At 43.1% G+C, this 27,436-nt stretch overlaps 3 protein-coding genes across 9 annotated transcripts in view; 1 reads left to right on the top strand and 2 right to left on the bottom strand.

The window, feature by feature from the left end:
• Positions 1-136: 136 nt before the first annotated feature.
• Positions 137-7,961, bottom strand: CIAPIN1 (cytokine induced apoptosis inhibitor 1). Of its 2 annotated transcripts, none has more exons than XM_089540179.1 (9): positions 7,784-7,961; positions 5,739-5,908; positions 4,681-4,833; positions 4,380-4,456; positions 3,877-4,045; positions 3,257-3,330; positions 2,908-3,023; positions 2,444-2,513; positions 137-2,039 (listed from the first exon to the last, which is right to left on the bottom strand). In XM_089540179.1, exons 2-9 carry the CDS (start codon positions 5,893-5,895, stop codon positions 1,929-1,931), a joined length of 927 nt encoding a protein of 308 aa, XP_089396305.1. In that variant the 5' UTR covers positions 5,896-5,908; positions 7,784-7,961; the 3' UTR covers positions 137-1,928. The 2 variants fall into 2 exon arrangements, with proteins under 2 accessions (XP_089396305.1, XP_089396306.1); XM_089540180.1 differs by lacking the exon at positions 7,784-7,961 and adding an exon at positions 7,607-7,702.
• A 158-nt stretch (positions 7,962-8,119) lies between these two features.
• Positions 8,120-16,510, top strand: LOC149306074 (ubiquinone biosynthesis protein COQ9, mitochondrial-like). Its single transcript, XM_089540178.1, has 9 exons — positions 8,120-8,240; positions 9,311-9,473; positions 10,143-10,278; positions 11,239-11,381; positions 11,607-11,691; positions 12,087-12,191; positions 14,600-14,755; positions 15,113-15,166; positions 15,763-16,510. Exons 1-9 carry the CDS (start codon positions 8,174-8,176, stop codon positions 15,796-15,798), a joined length of 945 nt encoding a protein of 314 aa, XP_089396304.1. The 5' UTR covers positions 8,120-8,173; the 3' UTR covers positions 15,799-16,510.
• Positions 16,511-17,198: 688 nt separating this feature from the next.
• The window catches only part of LOC149306073 (docking protein 4), a 30,899-nt gene continuing 20,661 nt past the window's right edge, over positions 17,199-27,436 (bottom strand). For 5 of the 6 annotated variants that reach the window (XM_089540174.1, XM_089540173.1, XM_089540175.1 and 2 more), the window contains 6 exons: positions 26,618-26,732; positions 25,543-25,662; positions 24,519-24,708; positions 22,813-22,954; positions 21,911-22,034; positions 17,199-21,464 (listed from right to left, as the gene is read on the bottom strand). In XM_089540174.1, coding sequence (XP_089396300.1) covers positions 21,337-21,464; positions 21,911-22,034; positions 22,813-22,954; positions 24,519-24,708; positions 25,543-25,662; positions 26,618-26,732 — 819 coding nt within the window. In that variant the 3' untranslated portion in view covers positions 17,199-21,336. The remainder of the gene's footprint in view (positions 21,465-21,910; positions 22,035-22,812; positions 22,955-24,518; positions 24,709-25,542; positions 25,663-26,617; positions 26,733-27,436) is intronic. The other variant, XM_089540177.1, reaches the window with a different exon arrangement.

Here is a 27,436-nt window from a genome sequence, read left to right as displayed (position 1 = left end):
CACGCATCAGGCCTTTCTTGAAACCATATCACTGCCTCTCCGCATGGAGTAGGTTTCAAGGCAAAGCAAACTGAAAAACAGTGGGTCACTACTGTAACTCCTCCTTGACCGAAGCCCCAAAGAACAAGCAACAATGTTAATTTACACAATGCCTTTATTCTTAGTCACAACAGTTAATTTCCTCATTGGTACCTGTTTATGTATGTCTACATCATTGTAGAATTCCTAAGAAAGTGAAGTCAAAGGAAACTAACACAGCAATGCATCCTGTTCTCCTCTCATACTACTATGTTTGCTGTCCTATTTTAACCCCTATTAGATGAAACAGGTGTATACAATAAATATAGTTTTCAAAACAGAATTACAAGCAGGAAAAAGGAATGGATGATCTGCCACCCTACAGCCTTTCCAACACCAGTTACTGAAATTGCTTTTGAGTATATACAAATGGAGTCAGTAGTCTCAGAAAAACTGTAGCGCTGAGGTAAAATAGTAGTTGGTTCCAGTCTCTCGGAAAACACAGGGACTTAGAAAATACATTACTGACCTTAACTGAGTGGAAACACACACAGTCTATCTCCTCAAGATGAAGATCTGGATAGTTTTTCACAACTCTTAATTCTTAGGGACTTTCGAGTGGCTCTCAGCACAGAGGCATGTTGCAAAGTTACTCATGCAGGCATTTAAGAGAAATGATAGTAATGCGGAACATAAGGAAGAGGAGTACATCATCAATGTCACACAATACTCTGGTGCATAATTCACAAGAACCAAACCATTAAGAAAAATGGTTTCTTTGGACTGAATTGGATTAATGGAAAGCAAGAATCCTCTGTGATCACAGCATAGTAACCTGGTGATAATACTTTCCAAGCTAAAGCTTAGACCTGTATCAATGCAATCAAGGAAACCTAAGCAGATTTGTCAATTCTGAGCAATTAAATGGGCTCAAGTCACATGAAGCTAGTGAGAGGCGAAAGCACATTATTTTAGCATTATGGCACCCTGTTCTCCAGGCTCTATCTAATTCCCAAAGAACTATGTTCATGAATTACTCACAAGTGTAATTTATTCCTCTTTCATACAGCAAACGGAAGGTTTGGAAGGGTTTTAGTCACTTGGGCAAATAAACTGCAGAATGCCTCAGAGGTTCCAGAATGGCTGAGAAGTGGCACATGAATGCTTTAAATGAACAAATTTGTAAAGGAAGCCTTGTTCAAAAGCAAAAAATGACTGCTGAAAAGCAAGCAAAATTGTGTGTTTTACCCAAGTGTAAGCTCTACTCAACAATATTTCCTGGTAAACAAAGGCAGGATTTCACTCTAATTGGGAATAGTAAAAGAAAACAAGATAGCTCATTTTGAGAGTTTAATTTCAGATCCTTATACCATTTCAATGACACCAAATGAAGAAACAAGTACTATGAATCTGTGACCTTGTAACTGACCCTTTACCCTCCTATCTTAGATTTTGTTATGCTTCTCTTGTGCCGAAATTGGCAGCCCCATCCAGTTTTTAAAAATGGACTCGTGTGTTAGCTCAGTAAGACAAATAATAAAAATAAGCTTTAAAAAAATTCCAGAATTTCTAGGATGATATGATTGATGTCAATTGTCAGCAAATCTGTGTTTTCGTCCAGGGCATATTACAATGCCCAGCAACTAGAAGCTAAAAGCCACCATCACCAACGTAGATGTTCACCAATGTGTATTTATGAACAGGACAGCAGTGAATACTGAAAATTACCAGCTACTCAGAAGCTAACTGGGATACTAAGTCCTTCCTTTTAGCATACAGTAGCTTATTTGTTTGTCTTCCGCATGATGTCTCTACTCTCATTTTAAGATAATTTCCCAGTGAGCAAGTGGAGAGCCTAGAAGACAAGGAATGAGCTGCATGCCAAAAGGAGGCTTGGGACCATCTCTGTCTCAGGCATCTTGAAGGCTGTTTTCATTTAGGAGGATCTTCTCCCCAGGTTTGAAGGCTGGCATGCCCCGGTAAGGGCAGCTGGCACAGCGGAAGGCATCCCCCAGGTAACACTGCGGAGAGAAGACAGGCTCGGTTAGTGCTTTGCCAAAGGTAGATCTTCACAATTTCTGTCTGTTTCCAAGTGGGAAGTGGCTTATGTTAAATATTACTTTACTGTCTGCTGATAAGAAATGCCTCATATAAAAGGCTTCAAACAATCTGCAGCCTATATTCATTGTTTCTTTAAAATGGAAAATTAAATCTTATGCCACAGGTCTGGTTAATTTAAAAAGTCCTTTTGAAACGGATTACTCTAAAACTGATCTGATGAAAACACTGCAGCTCAAGGAAAGATGTATCTACTAAAAATTTAGATGTCTGCGTAATGGTGTTATGGCATTAAATTCTAAATGCTGCTGATAAAAGGAGAAGAGAAACAATATGAATGAACAGTTTAATAAATGGATGTCCTTACATTGCCACAGGCAGATTTGGGCTGCAAGTTCTTCTTCTCCTGCTCTAGCTCTTCAGCAAGGCCACAGGTGCTGCAGAAGAAACAGGTGTCATAAGCATTTATCTAACCAAGTTTGACAATGTCTGAGATGTAGTGTTACTATATGGCGATCATACAGCATTTTCGGCTAGTCCCTCCCAATTTATTCTTCTAGTTGTGCTGTAGAGCAGAGAGCGTCTCATATACCTATGTTTCTTACTTGGGTTTCTAACAAAAAACATTTTGTGTTCTAACTGATCTTATGTATCACTGTTTCAAAATATAATTTTCATGTGACTCTTTTCCATTGTAGGATTCAAAGTACAAAACAGGAAAATAAAGAGCATCAAACCCAACTTTTGCTAATTGGGAGCAACAAGTTATCAGGCCTATGTTCTCATTAGCTTGAGAGTCACTGAGCTCAGGAAATTTAGTACAGTACTCACCAATTTTTACAGGCTTTCCGCTTTCCAGCTTCCTTGCAGGAGGGGGCTCTGAGGGAAGCTGGGTCTGGCTTTTTCAAATCCTCAGGATCCAGAAGCTCATCTGAATCCAGCAAATCCTGAAATTAAGTCACAAATAAGTACTCCGAGGCATATGGAACATTTGCTCCTATTTTATTATACTCTTGTTACAGAAGTCTGTAAAATTTTTTACATCAATGTGGTGCTGATTTAGCCATCAGAACAAAGAAAAATATACAAAATACAATGCCTTTCTGGAGGAATCCATAAAACTGACATATATCAAATATGAACATTCCCAAATTGTTTAGTAAATACTTTTTGCACTTACCATGTCATCATCATTCATATCATTGGCAGAAAGAGTCCACAGCTTTGCAGCAGTGGGATCTACAGCTGGCTTTTCTAAACACAAAAGAATAGGAAGGCTCGGTGAAAACAAAATAGTAATGTACATACAGAATACCTCATCATAGTATTTCTGATTTCTATGTATGGGTATGAAAAACTGGATGGTGAAGAAAGGTGAATGACTCTTAAAAGCAAATAGAGCCTGAATTCTAGCTAGAAGCAAAGATGACTAAACTGTACTTGTACTTTGGATGTATCATGAGACAAAATGACTCACTACAAAAGATGATGCTTGGTAGAATGGAAGGCAGTAGGGGGGGAAAAGGAAGACCACGCTTCATAGGGGCTGACTTCATCCAAGAAGCCATGTCTGCCCCGTGTTGTAAGACCTGAGCTTACAAGATCTTGGAGGTCTCTCATTCACAGGGTCACCATAAATAAATGTTGACTTGATGAAAATAACAATTATAATTTCACCATGGTCAAAATCCACTGCAATCATGATAATACCTTCTACCAAAGGGTTTGGTGAACTCAAATTTCTATAGTGTCCATGGACATATACTGAAGAGGGGAGACCTGCATCCACCTCTTTCTTACCAGATGCAGCAGGTTTCTTGGCAAAAGAAAGTTTGAGTTGACTTGAGGATCCCACTTCAAAATTTGGTTTTTTGCCTTCCATCTGAACAGAGAGAAGCTCAATATCCTGGACACCCAGACGCTCCTTGATGGACTGAACTTGTTCTGCTGTTAAAGTCTCCTTCTGCAGCTGGAATACAAGGCAAAGCAAAGCAAAGCGATAGCATATTGTCATCATCAACAACATTATCTCATGTTTTCTCCCAAACCAGGATATATGGGAACTTACAAATTACAAGTGCAACATTTAAAACATAAAAAGATGAGTTTAAATGGAATTAAGCTAGTTGCAAAAGTAAAGACAATTTGAAACATAAAATGCTGATTCACGGTATTATTTTGTATTTAAAATTAGTTGTGATTTGCTTCAAGGCAGCTGAGTTTTTTTTAAAAAACAAGTCTTTTTAAAAACAAATATCCTTTTTTGGCACAATCTATACAATGTTTAAAATCCGCACACATACCTCCTCTACTTCCACTAAACCAGAGAGGGTCAAAGCTGCGGGTAGCTTGGTTATCGTCTTGAGTTTGCTGTTGTTACCTGGAACAAAAAAACCAAAAGCCATAATTAAGTATAGAATAAGATGCTATCTGGATGAATTGCTATCCAGATGTTTTCAGTAGAGATGCTACAGACCAACTGATAGTTAAATCAGATTTAACTCTGCTCTGGCCTTTTGGTATGATGCTCTGCATGTACAAGTCCTCATTCATGGTACTTTATACCCAGTAACACTCCTTTAGACCCACAGAGAAAGGCCTTACCTGCCTCTGTTGTCACCACTTCCTTCAGAAGGACACGTCCCCCTGGCTTGGCTATCCGAGCGATTTCAGCCAGCACTTCTGCACTGTGCACTGTTGAGCTGCCAGGTACCATACCTGAGAGAATCACATCAAAACTGGATTCCTTATGGGATGCTGAAGAGATAAAATGGTGAGGTATACACATAATTATTTTGTAGTCTTTTTACAGGTATGCACAATAGGAGCAAGTTGTGTAATCAGGATGACTTTAGGGAGAATATTGTCCCTCCAGCAAATCTTCAAAGTTTTACAGACGGTACCATTGTACAAATCAGTCGGTGAATAAAATGTCCATGTTCCCAATTCCCGCTCTCCCAACTAAGGTCCCAAACACACTGCAGAAATAATCCAGTTTGAGACTGCTTTAACTGTCCTGGCTCAGTGCTAGGGAACCCTGGGAATTGTAGTTTATTGTGGCCCCAGAGCTCTCCGACAGAGAAGGCTAAATGTCTCACAAAACTAGAAATCAAAGAATTCCCTAGCATTGAGCCAGGGCAGTTAAAGAAGTCTCAAACTGGATTATTTCTGCAATATGTTTTGGACCTAAGCAACCTGAGAGCTCCGTGAGTCCCTGTCCCAGGAGGAAGGTGGATATCAATAAAATAAATAAATAATAAACATGTTTGTATTACATGAGCTGTCTTCCCACATCAGATGCTCCCTCCACACTCAGGTGCAGACCAGAGTCATACAAGGTAGAGGGGTCAGGTACAGAAAAACAATGAAAATATCTATCTCCTGTGCATTTATTACCACAAGTTATCCCATGCTTTATAAATTAACACAATTGATGTATAGCATAGGTAGTGGAAAAAACATGGCAATGAAGTGCAACCTTCTTAAATCTCCCAAATCTCCTGTGCGACTAGAGTTGGAAGGGAAGTTCTCTCAGGTTGGGGTCAATACAAATGAGATGTTTGTCTCCCATCCCCTGGAGGAATGTTCCTTAAAGTCCATTAATTTCCACCCAGCATTATATTTATGCCATGTGCAATAATGGACATTTTTGGTACACTTACACTGGAGCAACTGGTTGACGTTTTCTACAGATACGTGGCCTTCAACTCCAACAGCTGCCTGGATATTCTGCACAAGATGTTGTAGTGCTTCAGGGGACGACTGGCTATCCCAAATTATGGCCACTTGCTGGCCCATGGAGATCCCATATTCTGCCATGTCTATCACTGGACTGAAAAGGAATAGGAAAAGGTTAGGAAGGGAAAGCCATTAACTTGAAACTGAGCATAGAGAAAAGAGGTCTGATAATAAATGAGGTGTCTTCTGTTCATAAAGCGCCATATGGCGCTACATAAATAAACAACAATAATGGAGAAATCCTGAAAAGACAAACTATCCAACAGTTCTCTCCAATATATTAAATAAGATTCCTTACACAACAAAGTTTATACTTAGAGGACATACATTTATAACCTCCCTAATTGGAAACTAAATTTGTTGTCACAGCACTGTAAATTTCGGTATACCGGGAATGATAGAAAACAATACTATTGCATCCCTTATCTCATCCGCTCACATTTAAAACTAGGGATCGCTCCAGGACTCCTCCATTCCCCAAAGTGTAAAGATAAGAATTGTTTTGTATGAGTGCAAACAGTTATGCCTGCTGGAATTTGGCAATTTCTTTGGCATTGTTTTCCTTTCCTTCATCTTTTTGATCCTTTCAAGGGTTTTACCCTCAACCGATCCACGGGTCATATCAATATCCTTAATTTTGGCCGCAAAACTTGCCCTCAACTTATACACATAGTCGAGTATATACTGTATGTTTCCCTTCTCCTGTGCTGTCACTAGATGGCCTTAGACAAATTACTCATCCACCGGCATTGAGGTAGTAATAGTGGCCTATGTTATGGGCTTGTTGCAAAGTTTACAACCTAATTACCACATGGGCAACGTAATGTGATAAAAGGTGTGTTGACCACTGCATGTCCAAGGCATATTTTATTGCCACCTCATAGCCATAAAGCACATCTAACTGAAGCAGGAGAGGAACACCTGAGGCCACAACTTTGGGATTGCACCAAGCGGCTCATAAAGCAAGGATAGTGAAGCGGCTGCTTCAGGGACCATGCTTTGCTCTTAGGACCAACCAGGGCCCACGGAGGACCCAAACGCACTGCAGGAATAAATCCAGTCTGAGACCACTTTAACTGCCTTGGCTCAATGCTAGGGGATTCTGGGAACTGTAGTTTCGAGAGATGTTGAACTTTGTTTCCTGAAATAAAACAAATCTTTGCAAGTTAAATACAACAACAAGAACAAGGCAATGTATGTGCTTTAAGTAAATAAATAAATACGTTAAGTAGCTGAAACCAAAATAATGATGGTGGAGAAAAATGCAATTAAAACCAATTACTCGGGATTATAATTTATATATATATATATATATATATATATAGAGAGAGAGAGAGAGAGAGAGAGAATATATTACATATATATATATATTATATGTATATAAATAACTAAATGGTGAAACGCTCTCCCAAAGGCATCAGATCATGGTGATAATAATAATAATAATAGAAATAATGCCAAAGAAAAAAATTAATGCCAATATAATATATCTGAATACCAAAATACTTTCCTATATAATAATAATAAAAGAAATAATCACAAGAAAAACTGAATGCATGTGTGTATATATATATATATATATATATAAACCTGAATGCCAAAATACTCTCCTAAATAATAGTAATAATAATAATAATAATAATAATAATAAATATGCCAAAATACTCTCCCAAAGGCATCAGATCATGGAGATAATAATAATAATAATAGAAATAATGCCAAAGAAAAAACTGATATCTATAATCCTGAGGAGTTTCCAAGGTAAACAGGGAGTGAATGTTAGAGAAGTTACATTTTCTTAAATGGTAACTTCCAGGATATATTAGCCTGGCTGGTGTATTTGTGAAAGTTGAGGTAAGAAACCAAGCCACCCCCCTCCTCCAAGTTCTGAGGTGAGCCCAGCCTCGGGGTCTTTTCCCTGAGGGCCTTGGGGCCTAGGCCTGGCTACTCCCAGCATTTCCTCACGTACCCAGCCGGCCTTTCCAGCCCCACAAACGAAGAAACGCGTCTCCTCCGTCCTTCCCTCGCCTCGCCGACTCAGGCCAAGCCTTCCCCGCTCCGTCACAACTCCCGCGGCTACGTCTAGAGGCGTTTATTCCGAGAGAGCGCAGTAGGCCGCGCCTCCATTTGCCCTTTTCAAAGATGGCGGCCTGGCCTTCGCGCCTTCCAAAAGATAGGCAAGGTTTGCCCTGACCAAAGATGGCTGCCTAGCCTGATCAAAGATGGCGGCCTGGCCTGATCAAAGATGGCGGCCTGGCCTTCGCGCCTCCCGAAAGAGAGGCGGGGTTTGCCCTTTTCAAAGATGGCGGCCTGGCTTTCGTGTCTCCCAAAGGAGAGGCGGGGTTTGCCCTGATCAAAGATGGCGGCGGCTGTCAGGGCAGCTTCTCTGAGGCGAGCTGGTTGGGGGCTCTTGCGCTGCCCTGAGGGTGAGAGACTCAGGCGGGAAAGAAGGGGAGGCCGCGGGGGAAGTAAATGGGCCGCCCCTCGTTCTTCTCTGGGCTCTAGGGAACCGGGTTCGGGGCACTGAGGGTCCTCTCCCTGCCCTTGGGGCTTGCTTGGAAAGGTGAGGTGAAGGGCGGTGAGGAAGGTCCCTTGGGATGTGGAGTTTGGGTCTCTGAGGTAGAGCCAGGGTTGTTAATGCAGTTTGACACTGCTTCAGCTTCCTGGCTCCATGCTACAGAGGCCTGGGGTTTGTAGTGTAGATGCACCCTCATGACCTTAGGCGAGTCACACTCTCTCAGCCTCAGCAGAAGGCAAGGGAAAACCCAACTCTGGACCAATCTTGCCAAGAAGACCCCAGGATAGCTTCACCTCAGGGTCGCCATGAGTCAGAAACTACTTGAAGGCACAGAACAACAACAACAACAACAACACCTATCATGAAGTTTTCTTGGGCTGAGAGCATGTGACTTGCACAATGGGCTTCTATGGCCAAGCAGGGGGTCAAACCCCTCCATAGTCCCAATGCTCAAACCACCACGCTGCCCACACATATGTATGCGCTCATATTTGCAGCTTTGATGATTTCGGCTTTGATTATTCACAGATTTGATTAATATGTTCTGTCTAGGAATATCTAGGTCCTCCAGTGTAGCTCTATGGTCAACTTGAACTAAAAGTTGCACTGAAAGGCCTAGAGATTCCTAGAGAGAATACTCTACTAGGCCTTTGTAGCTCCTCCAGTGCAGTTCTATGGCCAGTGTCTGTTGGACGTTGACCACAGAGTTGCCCTGGAGGACCTAGAGATTCCTAGAGAGTCGTCCTCTCCAGTTAAAAACATGGGTGTTTTGGTTATTTGCACTTTTTCCATATTCACGGTGGGGGTCTTGTGCCCCTAACCCTAGCAAATATGGAGGGACAAGTGTATATTTATATCGAGTTGTAAGTAGGCTGCCTTTAAAACTGAGTCCCTCCTTGTACTTTGCATGGATTGTGCTTCCGAAGTGGTTTTCGCAAACATCGTAATCTGTTTTACTGAACTGGTTCTTGCTTTCAGTCTTCAGGCAGCAGCAGCTAAATCCAGCCCGGCGCTTCCTCCACGTTGCAGCTGTCCTACAAAGAGCTTCGGATGAGCAGAAACAGCAGCCTACTCAGCAGAACTTGGAATCACAGCCGGTGGATGAGCAACGTGATCAAAAGTATCCCAGCTCACATCCCAGGTATTTTTACACACACAAATTAAAGCTCTGAGATCGAACTTTTTTCCATTGTAAAAGGATGTCACGCTGAGAACGGAGCAAGCTTGTCCTCTGCAGCTCCAGAAACTTGGACATGGAGCAATGGAAGCAAACTACAGAAAAAGAGATTCTACCTAAACATTACGAAGAATATTTGAAGGGATGTCCTATTGAGGATGGAGCGAGCTTGTCCTCTGCAGCTCCAGAGACTTGGACATGGAGCAATGGATGCAAGCTACAGGAAAATTGATTTCCCCTAAACATTAGGAAGACCTTCCTGACAGTAAGAGATGTTCAATAGCAGAACACAGTCTCTAAGAGTATGATGGAGCCTTCTTCTTTGGGGGTTTTTAAACAGAGGTTGGATGGCCATCTGTTGTAGGGAGAGCTTTGATGGTGTCCTGCATGACAGAAGAGAGTTGGACTGGATGACCTTAGGGGGTTCCTCCTAACTCTAGGATTCAGTTACTACTTTATCTATATTTTAGGGAGCTAGGTATGTTTAGCCTGGAGAAGAGAAGGTTAAGGGTTGATAGAATAGCCTTGTTTAAATATTTGAATGGATATCATATTGAGGATGGAGCAAGCGTGTTTTCTGCAGCTCCAGAGAGCAGCACAGACTGTGATGTCTTCTGCTTTTTCTCCTCTTAGCTACACAGATCAGGGTGGTGAAGAGTCAGAAGGCTATGAGAGTGAAGAGCAGCTGCAAAACCGGATCCTGACGGCGGCTCTGGAGTTTGTCCCGACCCATGGCTGGACATCAGATGCCATTGCAGAGGGAGCGAAGGTATATATCGAATGGACTGGTATTCAGAGAGACAGTGCACTTGAAGCTTATCTTAGTTTTCAACTCATAGAATCATAATTGTCAGACTAGTCTAAAATAACACTCGTTTTTAACACTCTGTGAGGTTACCAGTAATTTTACTTGGGTTCTGGTAAAAAGAATAAACAAAGTAGTTTTGATAATGTTATGAACCAGTGGTTTGAGTGTTGAGGTATGACTCTGGAGACCAGGGTTCGATTTCTGTGCTTGGCCATGAAACCCGCTGAGTAACCTTGGGTAAGTCACATGCTCTCAACTTCAGGGGAAGCCAATGGGAAACCTCCTCTGAACAAATCTTACCAAGAACACCGTGTAATAGGTTTAGGCCTTAGGGTTGCCATAAGTCAGAAATAACTTGAAGACACACAACACACACACACACACACACACACATAATATTGAATTATACCTACCCCAGTGAAGAAGGCTGGGTATATCTCCTTTCAAATTCTTGTAGATCTTCAGTGCAAAGCAAAATCATCTAGGCTTTTCCATAACAGCCTGAAAACTAATAAATCAGATAGGGCCACAATGCTGGGATAGTTGACACAAAAGTATCTGCAAAGAGGAACAATTAAAGGTGAATAATAATATTTGACGTATATTAGCACCTTTCCAACTTAGATGGTTAATGTACATTAAATCTGTTATTACATCATTAGCATGCTTCCCATATTACAATGAGAAGCCTGGGAATGTGGCTTGCTCAAGCCACTGTGCAAGTTCCTAGCAAAGGCTAGATTTGAACTGTGGATGTGTTAATTTGCAACTCTGTCAATTGCCCGCTGTGTCAAGGATGAGCAAAATACACCAAGAGTTCCCAGAAATGTATGTTTTTCCCCCCTAAAAATATTTCCCCCCAAATTTCTCCCTCTGTGATGATCATTTACTGACTCAACTTGTCTCCCTTCCTCCTTTTAGTCATTGGGTCTTTCTGTTGCTGTAGCTGGGCTTTTTCACAATGACGGCAGTGAACTGATCCTGCACTTTGTGTCCCAGTGCAACTCCAAACTTTCTGAACTTCTCGAGGAGCAGCACAAGCTGGTGCAGCTGGGCCAGGCTGAGTAAGTGCTGGGCAAGAGCAGCAGTTGTGGGAAATCATCTTCTGCACTGCTGTTTTAGACAGAAATCATGTCTGAAAACTCTGCATTGGCAGAGAAAGCCCTTTCCTCAGATTATGGCCACGAGAGAGGGGTCTGCAACTCATGTTTTCTTGTGCATCATGCCTTTGACTCATAATCATAAAAGGTTAGAGCCACATTGTCGCAAATGTTCTTTTCTTTTTCAAGGAAGAAGAAGACAGACCAGTTTCTAAAGGATGCCTTAGAAGCTAGGCTGAGGATGCTTATTCCTTATATTGAAAAGTGGCCCCAGGTACAAAACAAAAGTTGCTCTTTTAACTTGCATTTTCTTAGATCTCCATCTGTTTTTCATTACTTTGTATATCAGACCTAGGCTGACATCCTGTTACAGCATTCCTAGGCACATGGGAATCCTGTTTTGGATCGGGCTCAGGGGGCTGCTTCCATCCTAAAGCTAACAAATCTCAATTCTTCTTTGGGACCAATTGGGACTAACAATTTGATTGAGGCCTCTGGTTTTTTGTTCATAAGGCTGAGAGACAGGCAGTGAAACTGATGTTCAGTTGCTGAAAGACAGAGTCACAAGCAGTCCAGGCTGTGGAAGATCATGGGCAGAAGAAAGCATCTGTGGGATTGCCAGCAAAGAGTGTTCCTCCTTGCCTCATTAACTGCTCTGATTTTCTCTAGGCTATTAGTGTGTTGTTGCTGCCGCACAATATCCCAGCCAGCCTCAATCTCCTGACAAGTATGGTGGATGACATGTGGCACTATGCGGGAGACCAGTCCACTGATGTAAGTTGGAACGTCACATCACTCAGATGTTGTTTCTAGGGCTTTGGGAAGCCACAGGAAAGCTTGAAGCCCATGGCTTTTCATGATAAATATTTTCAAGGTTGCCCTTGGGCAGAATGACGCAGTCCAAACACTTACTTTGCTTTCAAGGTTCAGGTTTCCAAAGAACTGCAGATATGAAAGATAGCCTTTGTTACTTTTGCCACATTTCCAGCACAATGTATGTACAAACAACAACAGCACATTATCTGTAAAATGGGAGTGTAATGTGCAGAAAGTTAAGAAAAGTCCTGCATATGTGATGTGATGTTGTGTGTGTGTGTACTTTGAAGAGACAGAGGGAGAGGAAGGAGAGAGTGAGGAAATAATAAAACAGAAGTATTCATATATTATGTCAAGATTGTTGGCTTGTGCCTTATTCTGCACTGATAAAAGTAACTTGGATATAACTGCCATTTTGGATATATGTTACTTTTATTCAGAAAAGATGATGGGAGAAGCAATAATATTTAACCTTGCCATAATATTTGAGTATTACTGTTTGTCATTTGTATGAACACTTGTGTGTTTCTATGTCATCTTTTTTGAAGCTTTCCAAGGTGAAGGGCGATAGATGTTACGAAAGACATTAAAGCGAAGGGAAAGTGCCCAACTCAAAGGTGACAAGACTTCTAGAATTTAGGTGTTTGAAACTGGCAGTGAATATGCTGGCTGTATTAGGTTCCTTACTCTTCTTCCTTTTAATAGAGATTAACAAGATGGAGGATGCCAGTTTATGTGCCACATTGAGCTGACTGGTGCATTTGCCAGCCTGAAACTCAGTTTGACTCCATTTCCAGCTGGGTGTCAGAAAGTGACGGATTTCCTTTGAAAACTCTTAACTAGGTCCCTAAAAATACTCTGAGCTTATGATAAGACCCATCATCTTTCTGGCAGGAAATAAAAGCCAAGTAAATTATATCTTAATTAAAGCAATTAATGAATTACTTGACCTGTTGTAAACATAAGTAAGGAGTAGGCAAAGCTTAGTGGGTCTTTCTAATGAATGTCTTTAATAAACGTGTGTGAAAATAAAACAGCAGCCCCTGTGATGACAAATAAATAGCGTGCCGGCAAATTAAAGGAATAAACCAGGAAACCAAGCGAAAGACGGCAAATTCATTAGGAAACTGAAGTTCATTTTGTAGTGTGTAAATTGTAGATGGGTTGTTGTTGTTGTTGTCTTAAAACCTTGGTCCTAGCAGTAGTGTCTAACAGTTATTTTCCCCCTGCTGTCTTCAAAAGTGGAAACATGCTTACATGCCACCTGCAAAACTTCACTGCAGCTGTCTTGGGCCTCACCAGAGTTTAGGGAGTTTCAGATGGATCCCATTTTCCATTACGGCGGGTACATGAATGCTTCTTTTACTAAGAAAGATTGTCTTCAGAAAAACGTGGGCATCCTCCCAAGTTACTTGGAATTCAGCCAGGCTGAATGATAAAGAAATTGTAGTTCTTAGCTATGCTGTGTGTGGCAGAGTTTTGTGGAAATAAAGTTGCAGCCTTTATCTGTAACACCAAAACCAACAGAGCTCAGAATCCTTCTGGGACTACACTAGCACCAGGAGTCCTGCCTTCTCAGAAGCTGCATACACATCTTAATGCAACCTGTCATTCTGCAAGCATACGCACAGATGCCTCTTTTGCTTTTGATGCGGTGGGTGGGGAGCTGGTTGGCTGTTCTGCTGCAGGTGAGGGCAATGCCGTTTGCACGTACTGGGCCTAGGTTGTCTCACTGTGATATTCAGCATACTGCACTGGTATATATTTATGCCATGCCAAAAGTACATATGATCGTATCATAACTTCTCATATGTCCCCAAGCTTTCATAGGGCACATTTATAGGGTCCCATCATAGGACCTTTGGCTGTGAAGCCAGGTGACAGACTGTCAAAAGCTAAGACCATTTTTTCCTTTTTATGGTTTTATGTGGCCACTTTCAACTATATTATTTTATGATTCAACTCCCAATTATTAACTGGTGATGAGTGGTAGAGTAACAGATGTGTCTGTGTCTGGGATACTGTTCTGTTGGCACAATCCTTGCTCTCAGAGAAATCTGCAGCATGTATTGTGTCCTGGAACTGACACAAGAATCACTTTTTCTTGGCTTTGTGACACAATAGACCATTTCATGGCAATATAGACCATTCCTTAACCTTTCATTTACTGTGTTGGGAATTTTAACTTATTTGTATGTTCTGTAACTTCTGTTGATTTGGCTGCTAGGTCAGTACAGTCTTGCTCTGTTGCTAATTTGGTTGCCTTGGTCGTGTCATGGAGAGTTTCCTATCAGTTTTGCTTGCAGAATCTTAATTTCTAACTGTGGAGTTTGTGTAATGATATTTCTTGATTCCTGCCCTTCCAGATAAACTGGTACACTCGCCGAGCAGTGCTGGCTGGCATTTACAACACTACGGAGCTTGTGATGATTCAGGACTCCTCTCCTGATTTTGAGGATACCTGGGCTTTCCTCCAAAACAGAATAGCTGATGCTATGAACATGGGCCACACAGCTAAACAGGTGATGCCTCTGTGTGTGTGTGTGTGTGTAGCACCATCACTGTCCATGGCACTTTACAAGTAAAAAGAACAACAAAACAGTTCTCTGCCCTCAGCTTTACAGTCTATTTAAGACATGACACAAAAGCAAAAGGGGGTGGCAGTGTGGGAGGGAATTAAGCCCGTTGGAAGGCTGCAACTCCCATTGTTCCACACAATTGGTTATCTTGGCTAGAAATGGTTGGCAGTACAGTCCAACAACATCAGGAGGGCTGCCCACAGTTACACAGTTATTCCTGTTTGCTTTATCTAGCAAAAAACCAAGACAACAACCACTATATAGTGGGAGATTTACCATTCCTGTGCATGTGTCTCCTAGGTGCAAGCGACAGGAGAAGCCCTTGTCCAGGGACTTATGGGTGCTGCTGTGACTGTAAGTAATAACAGAGGCTAGGTTTTTCTTTGGTGACAGCTCATGGAATGGCTCCTTTCTGGGAGTACTTAGGGAATTATGGGACTGGAAAAGTACACAGCAAAAGTTTATTTCAGAAGAATTATTTTCAGGGATTTTTAAAAGGAAGGATGCATGATATAACTCGCGTGTGGGATTTTTCTAGACAGATTGTACTGTTGGGTCCCTGACACCAGGCAGATAGGTTTTAGAGCCCTTTTTAGCATCATTTCCAGGCATTAATAGCTGTCCTTCAAAAGCAAATTGAAAACCACTGCTTGATGAAGTTGCCCATCCCATCATAATACGCAGTGGCCTTTTACTATTTGTAATTGTACATTTGATGTTGTTAATGCTATGGTTAGTTTAATTTCATTTTAGCGTTGTAGAATAATATTGTATCTGTTATGATTTATACTCCACCTGGAGTCCTAGTTTTCTGGGGAAAGACCGGCTGAGATCCACATCTGCCTTTTCCTCCCTTTTGGAGATGAGTTATAAAGTTATTGTGGACAACGCTAATATTCCTGTATTGCTTCCCTGCATCATGTAACATCCTCATTGTCTATGCTGTTTAGATAAGGAACCTCACAGGGCTGAACCAACGTCGGTGAAGGGACACAGCTAGGAGTGTATGAACATCTTGCCTGAGACCTGGAAGGAAAAGAGTCGTGACATCCAGGAACCCCATCACAAGTACTCCAGTTTCCTCTCTCCACACATCTTTTTTCTCTTGTCTCTCTCACTCGCTCCGCCCTGCTCTCTGTCATTCATACACACACATCATCCAACTAGCATGAGAATCTTTCATTTTGGGGACTATGTGCAGATGGCAAGACTGTCCTCCCTGGTTGTGCCATTTATGCTTATATTTGACCTGTCCAGTAAAATATAATGAGGTAGGGTCTATGTTGTATTTTAAAATGCTAATTTTGGACCCAAAGGATCGAGTTTTCATTCTCCCACACTGCCTGCACCATTTGTGTCCTTGGCTGTAATCGCCTTATCCATCATTGGTTGAAATGGCAAAATTGTATGATTTTCTTCCAGTTCCCAATGAGGTCTTAAACTCAAGAGAGAGAACATTGCTGGCAGGCTCCTGGTGATGTTCCGTTATCTCTCCTTTCAGTTTTCTTCTGGGACTAGGGATATGAGAGGTCATGACCAGTCTCAGCTCAGAGCCCCAACTCTTGAATGTTTGTTGTTGTTGACAGCATATTCACAGCTCTCTGGTGAATGTCTAATTTCCTCTCTTCCTGGACACTGACATGACTGTAAATTAATAATAAGAATAATAAAATCAGATGGGTTCTCTGTGTGACCATTTACGGTTCCTTCTCTCTGAGCATCCTTTCCGTCTTTACTCCCATGTCAGTTTGAGAAAACTTAGTAGGATGAGAATTGTGTGGGTCTTCAAATATTGTTGGACTACAATTCCCCAAAGCCTTAACCAGCATACGTGTGCATCCATGCAAATGTCGATTGCCCAAAGTCATACAGTGATTTTCCATGACTGAGTGGGGATTCAAGCTCTGGTCTCCAGAATCGTTTTACAGCACTGAAACCACTTCACCACGCTGGCTCTTTATTCTGTTTTCCAGCAGTGGAGTTGTATTAGTCAGCTGTTACATCGACTGAATTGTTCGTGGGTTGCTCCCCTTGTTGACTGTTACCGCAAACTTCATCCTGTCAGAGCATGAAGGGAGAAAAAACCCAGTGTAGGTTTCCCCATCCACTGCTGGAAAGGAACATCTCACAGGTAAGAGCAATGAACTTTTCAAACTGTTGAGAGCCAGGGTAGAGTAGTAGATTCAGTGTTGGACTAGGACTTCAGGATTGCCCTGCTCAGCCATGGGAATCCACTGGTTGCCCTTGATCAAGTTGCACTCTTTAAGCTCTATTGCAGGAAGGCAATGGCAACCCTCCTTGGAATAAGGCTTGCCAAGAAAACCCTAGGATGGGATCAGCACTAAGTCGGAGTCGATGAGAACACATAACAAGAAAAACTGTTCAGATTCGTTTTATTATAAACTGCCCTGCGATTCTTGGATATAGGGCAGAGGTATAAATATTTTATTAAACTGTAAGTACAACTTAAATGCCAACATACTGTCTGAGTTGGGATGTGAATCATTCTAGTAAGATGTGAACCATTGTAGATTTTGATAAGATTTTAACTCTCATCATCCCTTCTCGCTGGCTCTGCTGACAAGGGCTGTTGTGAGCTCCTGTCCCAAAAGCATTGGGAGAGCTGCACAATTCCCACACATGGTGTCCATAACCACAAAAATAAGCAGATTGCAATAGTGAATAATGTTTATTGACTGAGCAGTTCCATTTTTTAAAAAAAAGAAAAAGAAAAATCCAATCATTCAACTAAAATATTTTTGGCAAACCCTGTCTGTGCATCCGATAATCCTGGGCCAGTCTTAACCAACCGTCATCCAAGCATTTGCCTCTCCCAGTCTTCGCGGCATCAGGGTCCTGTTATCATACTTAATATTTGCTCAATGGCATTAGCTCATTGGGAAGCCCCATCCCTCCTTTCTGTAATACAGAGGTAGTGCAGATCCTAAAGAGACTGCTGGAGAAACCTATTTTTAGTTTAGCCATGGAAACCCATTGGATGACCCAGGGGAAGGCACACTCTCTCTGCCTCAGAGGAAGGCAAACCCCCTCTGAACCCATCTTGCCCCTAAAAAAGCCCATGATTAATTTGTCTTAGAGTTGCCATAAGTCGGAAATGACTCCAAGACACACAACAAGAAGGTTAATAGATGTGAAATTTGCAATTCTTACATTTTTGCTGTGTCTTATCACCTCCAGCAAACTGCCTTGAAAATGTTTTATATTTCCACAGTTCCGAGATGCTCTCAGAATGGAAAGTGGCATATAAATAATAGTCATGATTATTATGAATTAAAAACGGGGAAGGGGTAAGTCCCATTTAAACACCATCCCATTTAAACCTTGGCAAAAAATGCCTTCTCAATAGAGAAAGTAGTGATGAGTTCAGAGCCCTAGAAAGCCTTGAAGAAAAATAGTATGATGCAGAAACAGAAAAATGGCTTTGCAATCAATTAAATATAATGCATGGATGACAGTATTGCAAATGGGTTCTTTGGGACGGCTTTGGGAGCACTAATATGACATCAGAAGTTGCATTTAGCAACAAAAGCTGGGCACTGGGGATGTTTCACCCACAGGACAAATTTCCCCAGAATTGGTGGTTATATGGATCGCTTCTCCCTTCCCTTCCTATACTTTGGTCTTAAAATAGGCTTGAACTGGAATTGGAGCAAGGCATCTTGGGCGGCGCTGGTCTCTTTTAAGAGATACCTTGTGTCTTCCCTCTTGCCACCCACCCATCGGCAGATCTGCTTGGAAATTTCTTCTTTCCTTCAGGTATACACAGGATCCAAACACACAGTTATTTACACACACAGAGCACAAGATAGTATAAGTACCTCCAGCATTATTTTGAAAACAAGGAGAGAGAGAGAGAGAAACAACACAAAACAACACAATACCAAGGTTTGTACTACAATAAAAAGATAGCCCTTCTAAAAGTTATTCAATAAATAGTAAAATTAGAAAATCAATTGCTTCTTTTAAAAAATTTCAGCATGGGGAATGGGGGGGAGGGAAACTCAGCCGCTCAGTGTCAAGTGTTTCACCTCATCCCTCTTTTAAATTGCTAAATGGGTGAGAAATGCAAATGGCAAAAGAGACTTTGTAAAAAGAAGGAAATGTCTGAACTCTGCATTGGAGCAGGCACTGGCCTCTTGCATGGCAGGACTAGAAGTGGACAGGAAAGTGGATTGTCGGATAATCCTTTGCCACTTGCGATGGTTTGATCTGGGTCTATCAGATGGCAATAAAAGGTTTGAAGGTGAAGCATTTTCTACAGCCATATCTGCATCCTATGGCATCCTGGGATTTGCAGTTGAGCAAAGGGTTCTTACCTCTGGCAGAGAGTTCTAGTGCCTCAGCAAACTACCAACCCCAGGATTAGGTAAGATGTTGCCATGGCAGTTAAAGTGGAATTGTAGTGCTGTAAGTGTGTAGTGTGCATGGGCCCCTGCTATTGGGTGCATAGGAGCAAGGGCTAGTCAAGAAGCTGGTAACCGTGTGGTTGCCACATTCAGCATTGCTGCTGTCTCCAGAGCAAGGAAAAGTGTCAGTGAGTGAGCCATGGGACAACCTGTGCTTTGTTACCAGTTGACTATCTCTGGCCATTCAAAAGGAGGGTTAAACTGACCGTTTGGCTTCGAGGATCTCAAGGAGGTGGCGAGTTCAAGTGGCTGGCTGGCTCAGCTCCGCTTTGCCTTGTTGGTGGCTCACTGGCCAAGGTGGAGGCCAGAGGGAGGGATTGTGTGCATCAGGGACGTTTGCTTTGTGGAACGGAGTGAAGAACTTTTTGGCAAGCTACTGCTAAACATGGCAGTCTCCAATATTTTCTAACAGCCGCTCCTTCCCACCTCATCACCGTTAATCCATTTGTAAAAGGCCTTGTTTTGGGGGGCTTGCTAGAATATATAGCTGGGGTGCTGCACCCACATTTCAAAAGGTGGGTCAGACCCAACCCTCCTGGGCCCTGAATGATCCCTGTCTCAAGGGAGCAGTGCGTCCACACTGGACTTAAAAAGCAGTTAAGCGAAGTGGCTAGATAACTCCTTTTAAAATTCAGATTCAAACCCACAACAGATATGCCACCCTCCTCCCCACAAAGAAACAACCCACCATCATTGCCTATGCCTCCTTTTGCAGTAATTTGGGTGTGGGTGGGTGTTAGGAACCTTAAAGGCATTCTCCAACCTGCATCTTTTAAACTTCTGAATCAAACCAAAAAGCAGACTCACTGTCCCATTGACAGAAGAGTCACCAGCTTCCACTATTTGCAGCTAATGTTCTGTAAACAAGACAAATGTGATGCACAAAATGGCGGTAGAGTAAATAATAATTAGGGTTTTTAAAAAATAAAAATCCAATGAAACACTTTCCTGCCTGCCCTGCTGGCCCTGGTCTGGCTGCCCATGTTGGGAGAGTTGTGTGTTTGTGTCTCTATCTCCCCCATAGAAAGGCTTGAAGGAATGACGCTAGTGCCGAAGTCAAACATGGCTTCTCCTGAGATGTCTCAAGGACCTGCAGCAACCTCTTCTAAACTTGGCACCTTCCTTCTCCAGACACTTTGGACTGCAGCTCCCATCAACCCCAGTCAGGGGGTGATGGGAGCTGCAGCCCAAAGAATCTGGAGGGAGAGGATGCCAAGTTTAGTAACGGTTGGTGCACTTTGTGTCTCTGGTTCAGAGAACTGAGAACCCGACTGTTTTTCTGAAATCGCAAACGTTTCAAACCATTTTGGGCTTTTGTCTTCTTCAGACTCAAACACTACTCTTCCTTTCTCACCAACAGGATCATTGTGTTGAGGGTAGGTTTTATTTTTGGCCTCTGAAAGGCCTGGTTTCTGTCTGCAGCAAATGCTCTGCTGAGGACTGAGACAATTCCCGGTTCTGCAGAAAAACCAACTCTGCAGGAGGCTTCTGTCAGCAGCCAAATCTTCCAGTGTGTTTTAATCCAAAACAGTACGGTTTTGTCCTCTAGAGAATTCAATTCCAACTGCTCCCAGCTACAGATTTGGGAAGACTTTGTTCCATCATGTCAATTTTCTCTCTGCCATCGAGGGCCCTACGAGAAAGAAACCACGGAAAACCACACTGTCCTGTTCCACCGATGGTTAAAAAATTTCACCTCGATGGCTAAGAAATGTGCATTCATGTGGGGGGAAAAAGAAGATTCTCTTGATATACAGAATATGCATACGCAATATTATATATTTAAAATAGTGGTCACAATATATAGCTAGTCCTCCGTCCTTGCAATCCCTGGGCCTCGTCCTAGGCATGAAGATTCAGGCTGGCAGGGTCCAAAACCTTCTCTTCGGAGCTACTTCTGTGCAAACAATGCTCCGTTCCCACTCACCCTCCGTTGTAGTTCAAAAGCTGTCCCCAAATCCTTGTGGGAAAGACAGGCGCAGGGACTGGAACAACAACAAAAGAAAATCTTCTGGTGTGGCTGAGTGACCGACTGACCGCTCTCTTTGGACTTGTGCCGGCTCTCGGACGGGGCCTCTCCCTCCGTTCAGGGCTATGTCACTGTGATGCCGATTTGGGATCTTTGCTTTCGTTCTTTCCATTTTGGGGAGCATTTGGCTTCAGTAAGATGAAGCGGTTTAGGAGGTCAGTCTCTGAGCTGGCCTGGGGCCCCGAGTACGAATCACCTGCGGACAGAAAGGGAAAGAGAGCATGATACATGATCAACCAAGGACACAAATGGTGGAGGCAGAGAATCAAAGCAAAAGGCAGAGACTTATTTTGGCCAAGGACATCTATAGAAACGTTTCAAATAAATGGACCCACTGAATGTGATCCAGCCAAGGTTAACCACCTTTTTAAAAAAGTCTTCCTGATTTAAAAGGAAGACACTTAATGACAGGCTTAGGTCTCCCATGGACAATCAATAAAGCTTAAAAGGGCTTAGCTCTTGTTTGGAATGGGCCTATTACGTATTAATGTGTCAACAGGATATATGGCATGATCCACTGCATCAGAGCATCGTGTTCATTTAAGGAGGAGCAGTTGGGTTGCTTGCATTGGCCTCGGTCTGGAAAAGGTACTACAGTGGACGCAGAAAGACTGTCCGGGAAAAGCCCCAAAAGAAACTCACCGGTGTAGTTAGAGGATTCTGCGATGTTCTGAGAACCGGTGATATGGTGCCAGTAGGCACTGCGTGGCAGCATGGTGGTGGGTGTGCAGGGGTAGGAGTAGTGCTCTGTGCCCTTGTTCAGCAGCTGGAAAAGAGGAGGAGAAGAAGGGATGGGTTTTAAGACTCAGAAACTGTATGTTGATACCTCCAGGTAAAGATAAAAGGGAAGAAGCTGGGTGCAAACTGCAGTACCCCCAAATGAAACCAATGATTCTGCACCAATGTAGAGACACTCATGAGGAAAAATAACTTTTCGAAACTCCCCTCAAGGGCTAGCGTAATGGCCACTCATCCCCTCAGGAAAATAATAAATTAACACTGGAAGTTAGACTAATAAAATTTAACGTGAAGCTGAAGGTTTTCATGGCCGGCATCCATAGATTTTTGTGGGTTTTCCAGGTTCAACATTGCACCTTTTCCAGACCGAGGACAATGCATGCGTGTTGACAGCACCTCCTAAAAATGAACACGATGGCCATGTCCTAGAAGAGTTTATTCCCAACGTTTCGCCAGCATCTGTGTCTGGCATCTTCAGAGAAAAGCCCTCAACATGAGAAGATGCCAGCCAGAGATGCTGGCGAAATGTCAGGAATAAACTCTTCTAGAACATGGCCACAGAGCCCGAAAAACCCACAGAAACCTATAATAAAATTTAGTTCTAAAGGTGTCCCAACACTGAGATGTACCTTCAGGGGTCCCATGCACAAAAGCCACCCGCTTCACCCTTTTGGTCTAATTCTCTCTGTGTTGCACAGTCCCATTCTTGCAAGGGTCAACGATTCTTTTGCACTCCTCCTTCCCAAATTTCCAAAGCCTAGAGAAAGTTGGAATATGATAAATGCATCACAGGCCATAGCGCTCACCCGCACGTTCTTCTCCATCTCCATCAGGACGCGTTTGTGCTGTTCGGCAATGGCCAAGGTGGCACTGTGGACCCTCTGGTAGATCTGTTCCCCTTCCTGGGTTTGGAAAGTGTAGAGCCCTTCGCCAGCATCGCACATCCTGCTAAGCATGGGGGGCATGGGGAGGAAACAGAGGACAATGGAGTCAGAAGGGAGTTGTAGTGGAGGTAGCCTCCAGGCAGATGGGTTCTAGAATCCTTTTCAGCATCATCTCCAAACAACATCTGCCCAGTGGCTTAAACAGGGTCATTTTGTGTTCAGATCTTGCTAGATAGTTTTGCATTAGCCTTGGTGGGTTTGAACAAACCACAGGAATAACAACAAGAACAACAGAATTCAAAGATATAACCATGTTAGTCTGTGGAATTAGTATATAGAGAGATCTTGCAGCACCTTTGAGACTAACTGGAAGAAAGAAGTTGGCAGCATGAGCTTTCCTAGACTTCAGACTACTTCCTCAGCATCTGAACAAGTAGACTGAAGTCTGAAGATGCCAGCCACAGATGCTAGTGAAACGTCAGGAATAAATTCTTCTAGAACATGGCCACAAAGCCCGAAAAACCCACAGAAACCTATAGTTGGCTAAGTGTTGCACCTGGAGCATTCTTTCCCCCATTGCAATCCTCCCACTCTGGGAGAAAGAAGAAGAAAAAAAGAAGTGAATGGAAGTGCTGATCTTCACTGAAATGGAGGGGGTTATTATCCCTCTCTTTTTCTTTCTTCGCTGCCAACAAAACAAACAGTGTTATTGTCAGAACAGGCAGCTCCGCGGCCTCAGAGAAGAGTGGAAGAATTCCTCTAATCTCCCCATGAAAGCCTCCGCATCATGAGTCAGTGAAAGTCTGGGATAAAAGGGAAAGATCGCATTTCTCCCCTTTGTAGAGGGCAATTAGCCGAAGCCGCTAATAGGCGCAGGGCGGGATGCTCTAAAGCCGTTTGCAAAGTTCACCAACGTGGGCCTGCAAAAGGGAAAAGTCGGAGAGCTCCTGGGAACCGAAGGGGGGCATTTGGCCTCATGGAGCCGAGAATTAAAACTCTGCTACAGCAAACAGCTCAGCTTTATCCTGTGAGGGAGAACTAGCACTTGCACCCCTCAAAGCAAAGATCCATCTAGCTGTTGGCGGCTGGTGTCTTCCTTGTTGGTGGGATGGTTAACCAGGTTGGCATTGTAGCCTGAACTTTAAACAGAGTTATCCAAGGTGCTTCACCTATATAGCAGGATATGCCCCATCCAAATGAGTATTTGAATGTCTCCCATCCAAGTACTAACCAAGGCTGACCCTGCTTAGCTTCTAAGCTCAGGTTGGGATCTGGTGGCTTTAGGGGTTTTGATATCCTTGTTACAGTTATGTCTAGCGCATTCTTATGTTAATATTATTACTCCTACTTTTATATCCCACCTTTTTCTCCCTGAAACTGAAAGACGGAACACGTAATTTCCATCCTACCTTGCAACCTTGTGTGTGCTGTCTTTGGGTTTTTGGCGATAAGAAGTGGAATATAAAAGTAACTGTGAAAGTAGGATGAGGAATGATGACAACGATGATGATAGGGATGCTGATGATGTGTATCTTTGTCACTCTTTTTCTCAGCTGCACCCACCTTGCAACCCTGATCAAGGAGTGGTTCCACAGCCCAAAGACAAGCACACATGCCTATATGCATACCTGCCAGCCTCAAAGGTGAACCGCGTGGCGTCTCGCCCGTAGCGGCGCAACGAACACAAGGGCCAGGACACCAGCTTGACGCGTGGGTTGTGCATGTCCCAGAGGTAAATGTTTTCATGGGTGATCTGCAGCTTACATTCGCCATAAATGTCCAGGTTGGGACAGGGCAGGAGGAAGACGTTGAAGCGATCTGCAGGGATGATGCCAGAGATCAGTATCAATGGAGGGAATTCTTTTAAAAAGCAGGTATTCCAAATAAACACACTGCCCCACACTGAAAATGGGAGAAAAAGCCAAATGAGCAAGGTTTGCTCCTTGCTTACATCTTGCCTCTGATGCAGTTTCTGCATGAGAGGTAGTAACTCTTATCTACTACAGGCTGAGTCTCTCTTATCCAAAGAGATCAGGAGTGTTTTGGATTTTGGAATTTTTCAGATTTTGGGATATGTGCATATTCATAATGAGATTATCTTGGAGATGGGCCCTAAGTCTAAACATGAAATTCATATATGTTTTGTCTACCTCTTATGCACATAGCCTGAAGGTGATTTTATGCACAATATTTGAAATAACTAAAAATTTGTGTACATTGAACCATCAGAAAGGTGTCACTATCTCAGCCACTCATGTGGACAATTTTGGCTTTTGGAGTATTCTTCATTTTGGAATTCGGGATAAGACTCAACTTGTATAGAGGAATTATTACTTTACAAATCTACCTTCGCTGCTGCTGCACTGCAAAAATAAAGCACCATGTTAAGTACCATGGTTCAATGCTTTGAAATTCTGGGATTTGTAGTTTGTTTTGGCACCACAACTCTCCAACAGGGAAGGCCAAATATCTCCCAAAATTGCAACCACTGCTTGGTTTCCAGGACTCTTCCAAACACTGCCACTCTTTCCTTAGTAAGTGCCAACATTCATTGCAAAGTGTGCCTTGTCCTTCCATAAGGTTTTCTTCCCTTTCTCAGCCTGTATTTCTCTATTCCTGCTGGGAAAGCTAAGGCTCCCGAGGGCTCCTTACCTGTTTGTTCGCACTGAACCCCAGGGGCCAGCAAATCCGGCTCTCCGAGGCTGATGTCGTTGAGCCGGGCGCCCAGGCACTCGATGGACAGCGTCTTGTACCACTCCTCGGCCTCCAGCTCTGCAAGATTTGAATCATCAGCATTTCAATCAGCATCTCAATCACTTAGGGAAGGGAATGGGCTAGCTGTGGACCCCAAAGACCCTTCCTTTGGGAAGTTAGAAAGAGTGAGCTGCCTTTCCCTGAATCATTTACGAAGGGGTCAGGCAAATCCAGATTGCATGTGGCTCCTGGAAGACACTTTTGCAGCTCCTAAAGACTCTGTCAGTCCCTCAAAGCCTCCCCCCAAACCCTTTAATTTTTGTAAAAATTCAGCCTAATATTTAGGAGGGATTTTTTTCTCAAACAATATAAAAAGCCCCCCCCCAAAGCATGCAAAACATCCTCAATTTTTATTTCTATTTTTGCAGCCCTCAAGTCAACCCCAACTCATGGTGGCCTGTGGATGAGACATCTCCAAGCCTCCCTGTCCTCCAGTGCTCCTGCAAATTCAGTCCCATGATTTCCCTGATTGAGTCTTATCCATCTGGCATATGGTCTTCCTCTCTTTCTGCTTCCCTCCACCTTTCCTAGCATTATTGTCTTTTCCAAAGAGTCATGCCTTCTCACGATGTGGCCATCATTGTCTAGTTTGAATTTATCTAGATCCTCCATGGTCACTGTTTTCGTTTTCTTCATATTCAGCAATACAATCTGCCTGGTATTTTTCCTCCTTCAGGAGACTTCCAGGGGAAGGAAACTGCTGTCCTTGGATGTATCTGTACTATAGAAATAATGCAGTTTGAGACCACTTTAGGTGCTGCAGCTCCATCCTATGGAACCTGGGATTTGCAGTTTTACAAGGCCTTTAGCCTGCCTCAACAAACAGCAAATCCCAGGATTCTGCAAGACGGAGCCATGGTAGTTAAAGAGGTGTCAAACTGCATTATTTTTGCAATATATATGCACCATTAGTAGTCAGTGCCAGTCAACACGCCGAACATATGTAGATCCAGAACGCCGATCGCACACCTACCGGACTCGCAGGTGAACGTCCGGGCCGAGTCGTCGGTGAAAACAATGGCCACAGCCTGCCGTTTGGTCTCCTTGGGCAGCCTTGTGATGCATTTCACATTGCTGATCTCCGTGACCTGCCGGGGGTCAGAGAAAGGGACAGAGAATGGATATGGTTTTAGTGTTTTAGCTGTTTTTAATCATTTAAAAAAATATTATTCATTAAAAGTTACATACAAATCCGAAGATTGTGTAGGATGGAGCCATGGCAGTTAAAGGGGTGTCAAAGTGCATTATTTCTACAGTGCGGATCAGTGCTTCCCAGACTTTAGTTCTTCAAATGTTTTGTACTTCGGTTCCCAGAATTCCTGACTGTTGGTCAAGCTGGGTGAGGCTGCTGGGAGTTGAAGTCCAAAACCCCTGGAGGCCCATAGTTTGGGAACCACTGGTGCAGATGCACCCCAGGATGTGGGACCAGGCTGTTGTGTGAAGTTACAGGGTTTATGGATAGCCCCTAAATACAGATCCGAAGGCAGAAGAGACAGGGAACAAGAGGCGAAGGCAGAAGGACTGCTCCTTCGCAGTCGTAAACAGGGTTATTTTTTCAACAATGACTCCCCTGGGCCAAAATGTTGTTTTTCTTTCCAGTGTGTTGTGTCACGCAGACCATGATGGAACCCTTGGGAAACATTGAATGATAATGGGAACACTTGCCCGAGTTAGGAAATGTTGCTGAACGTTGCTGGAGCAGACGACTGGCAAGTTGGCTTTGTCTGGGAGGTTATCCTCTCCCTAAATTTTCCAGATGGAGTTTTCTTGCAAGGAACACATGCATTTGTTT

The sequence above is a fragment of the Sceloporus occidentalis genome, unplaced genomic scaffold, assembly GCF_023333645.1.
Source record: "Sceloporus occidentalis isolate IW3139 unplaced genomic scaffold, rSceOcc1.0.p SCAF_10, whole genome shotgun sequence".
Lineage (NCBI taxonomy): Eukaryota > Metazoa > Chordata > Lepidosauria > Squamata > Phrynosomatidae > Sceloporus > Sceloporus occidentalis.
This window is presented reverse-complemented; position numbering and strand designations above follow the sequence as displayed.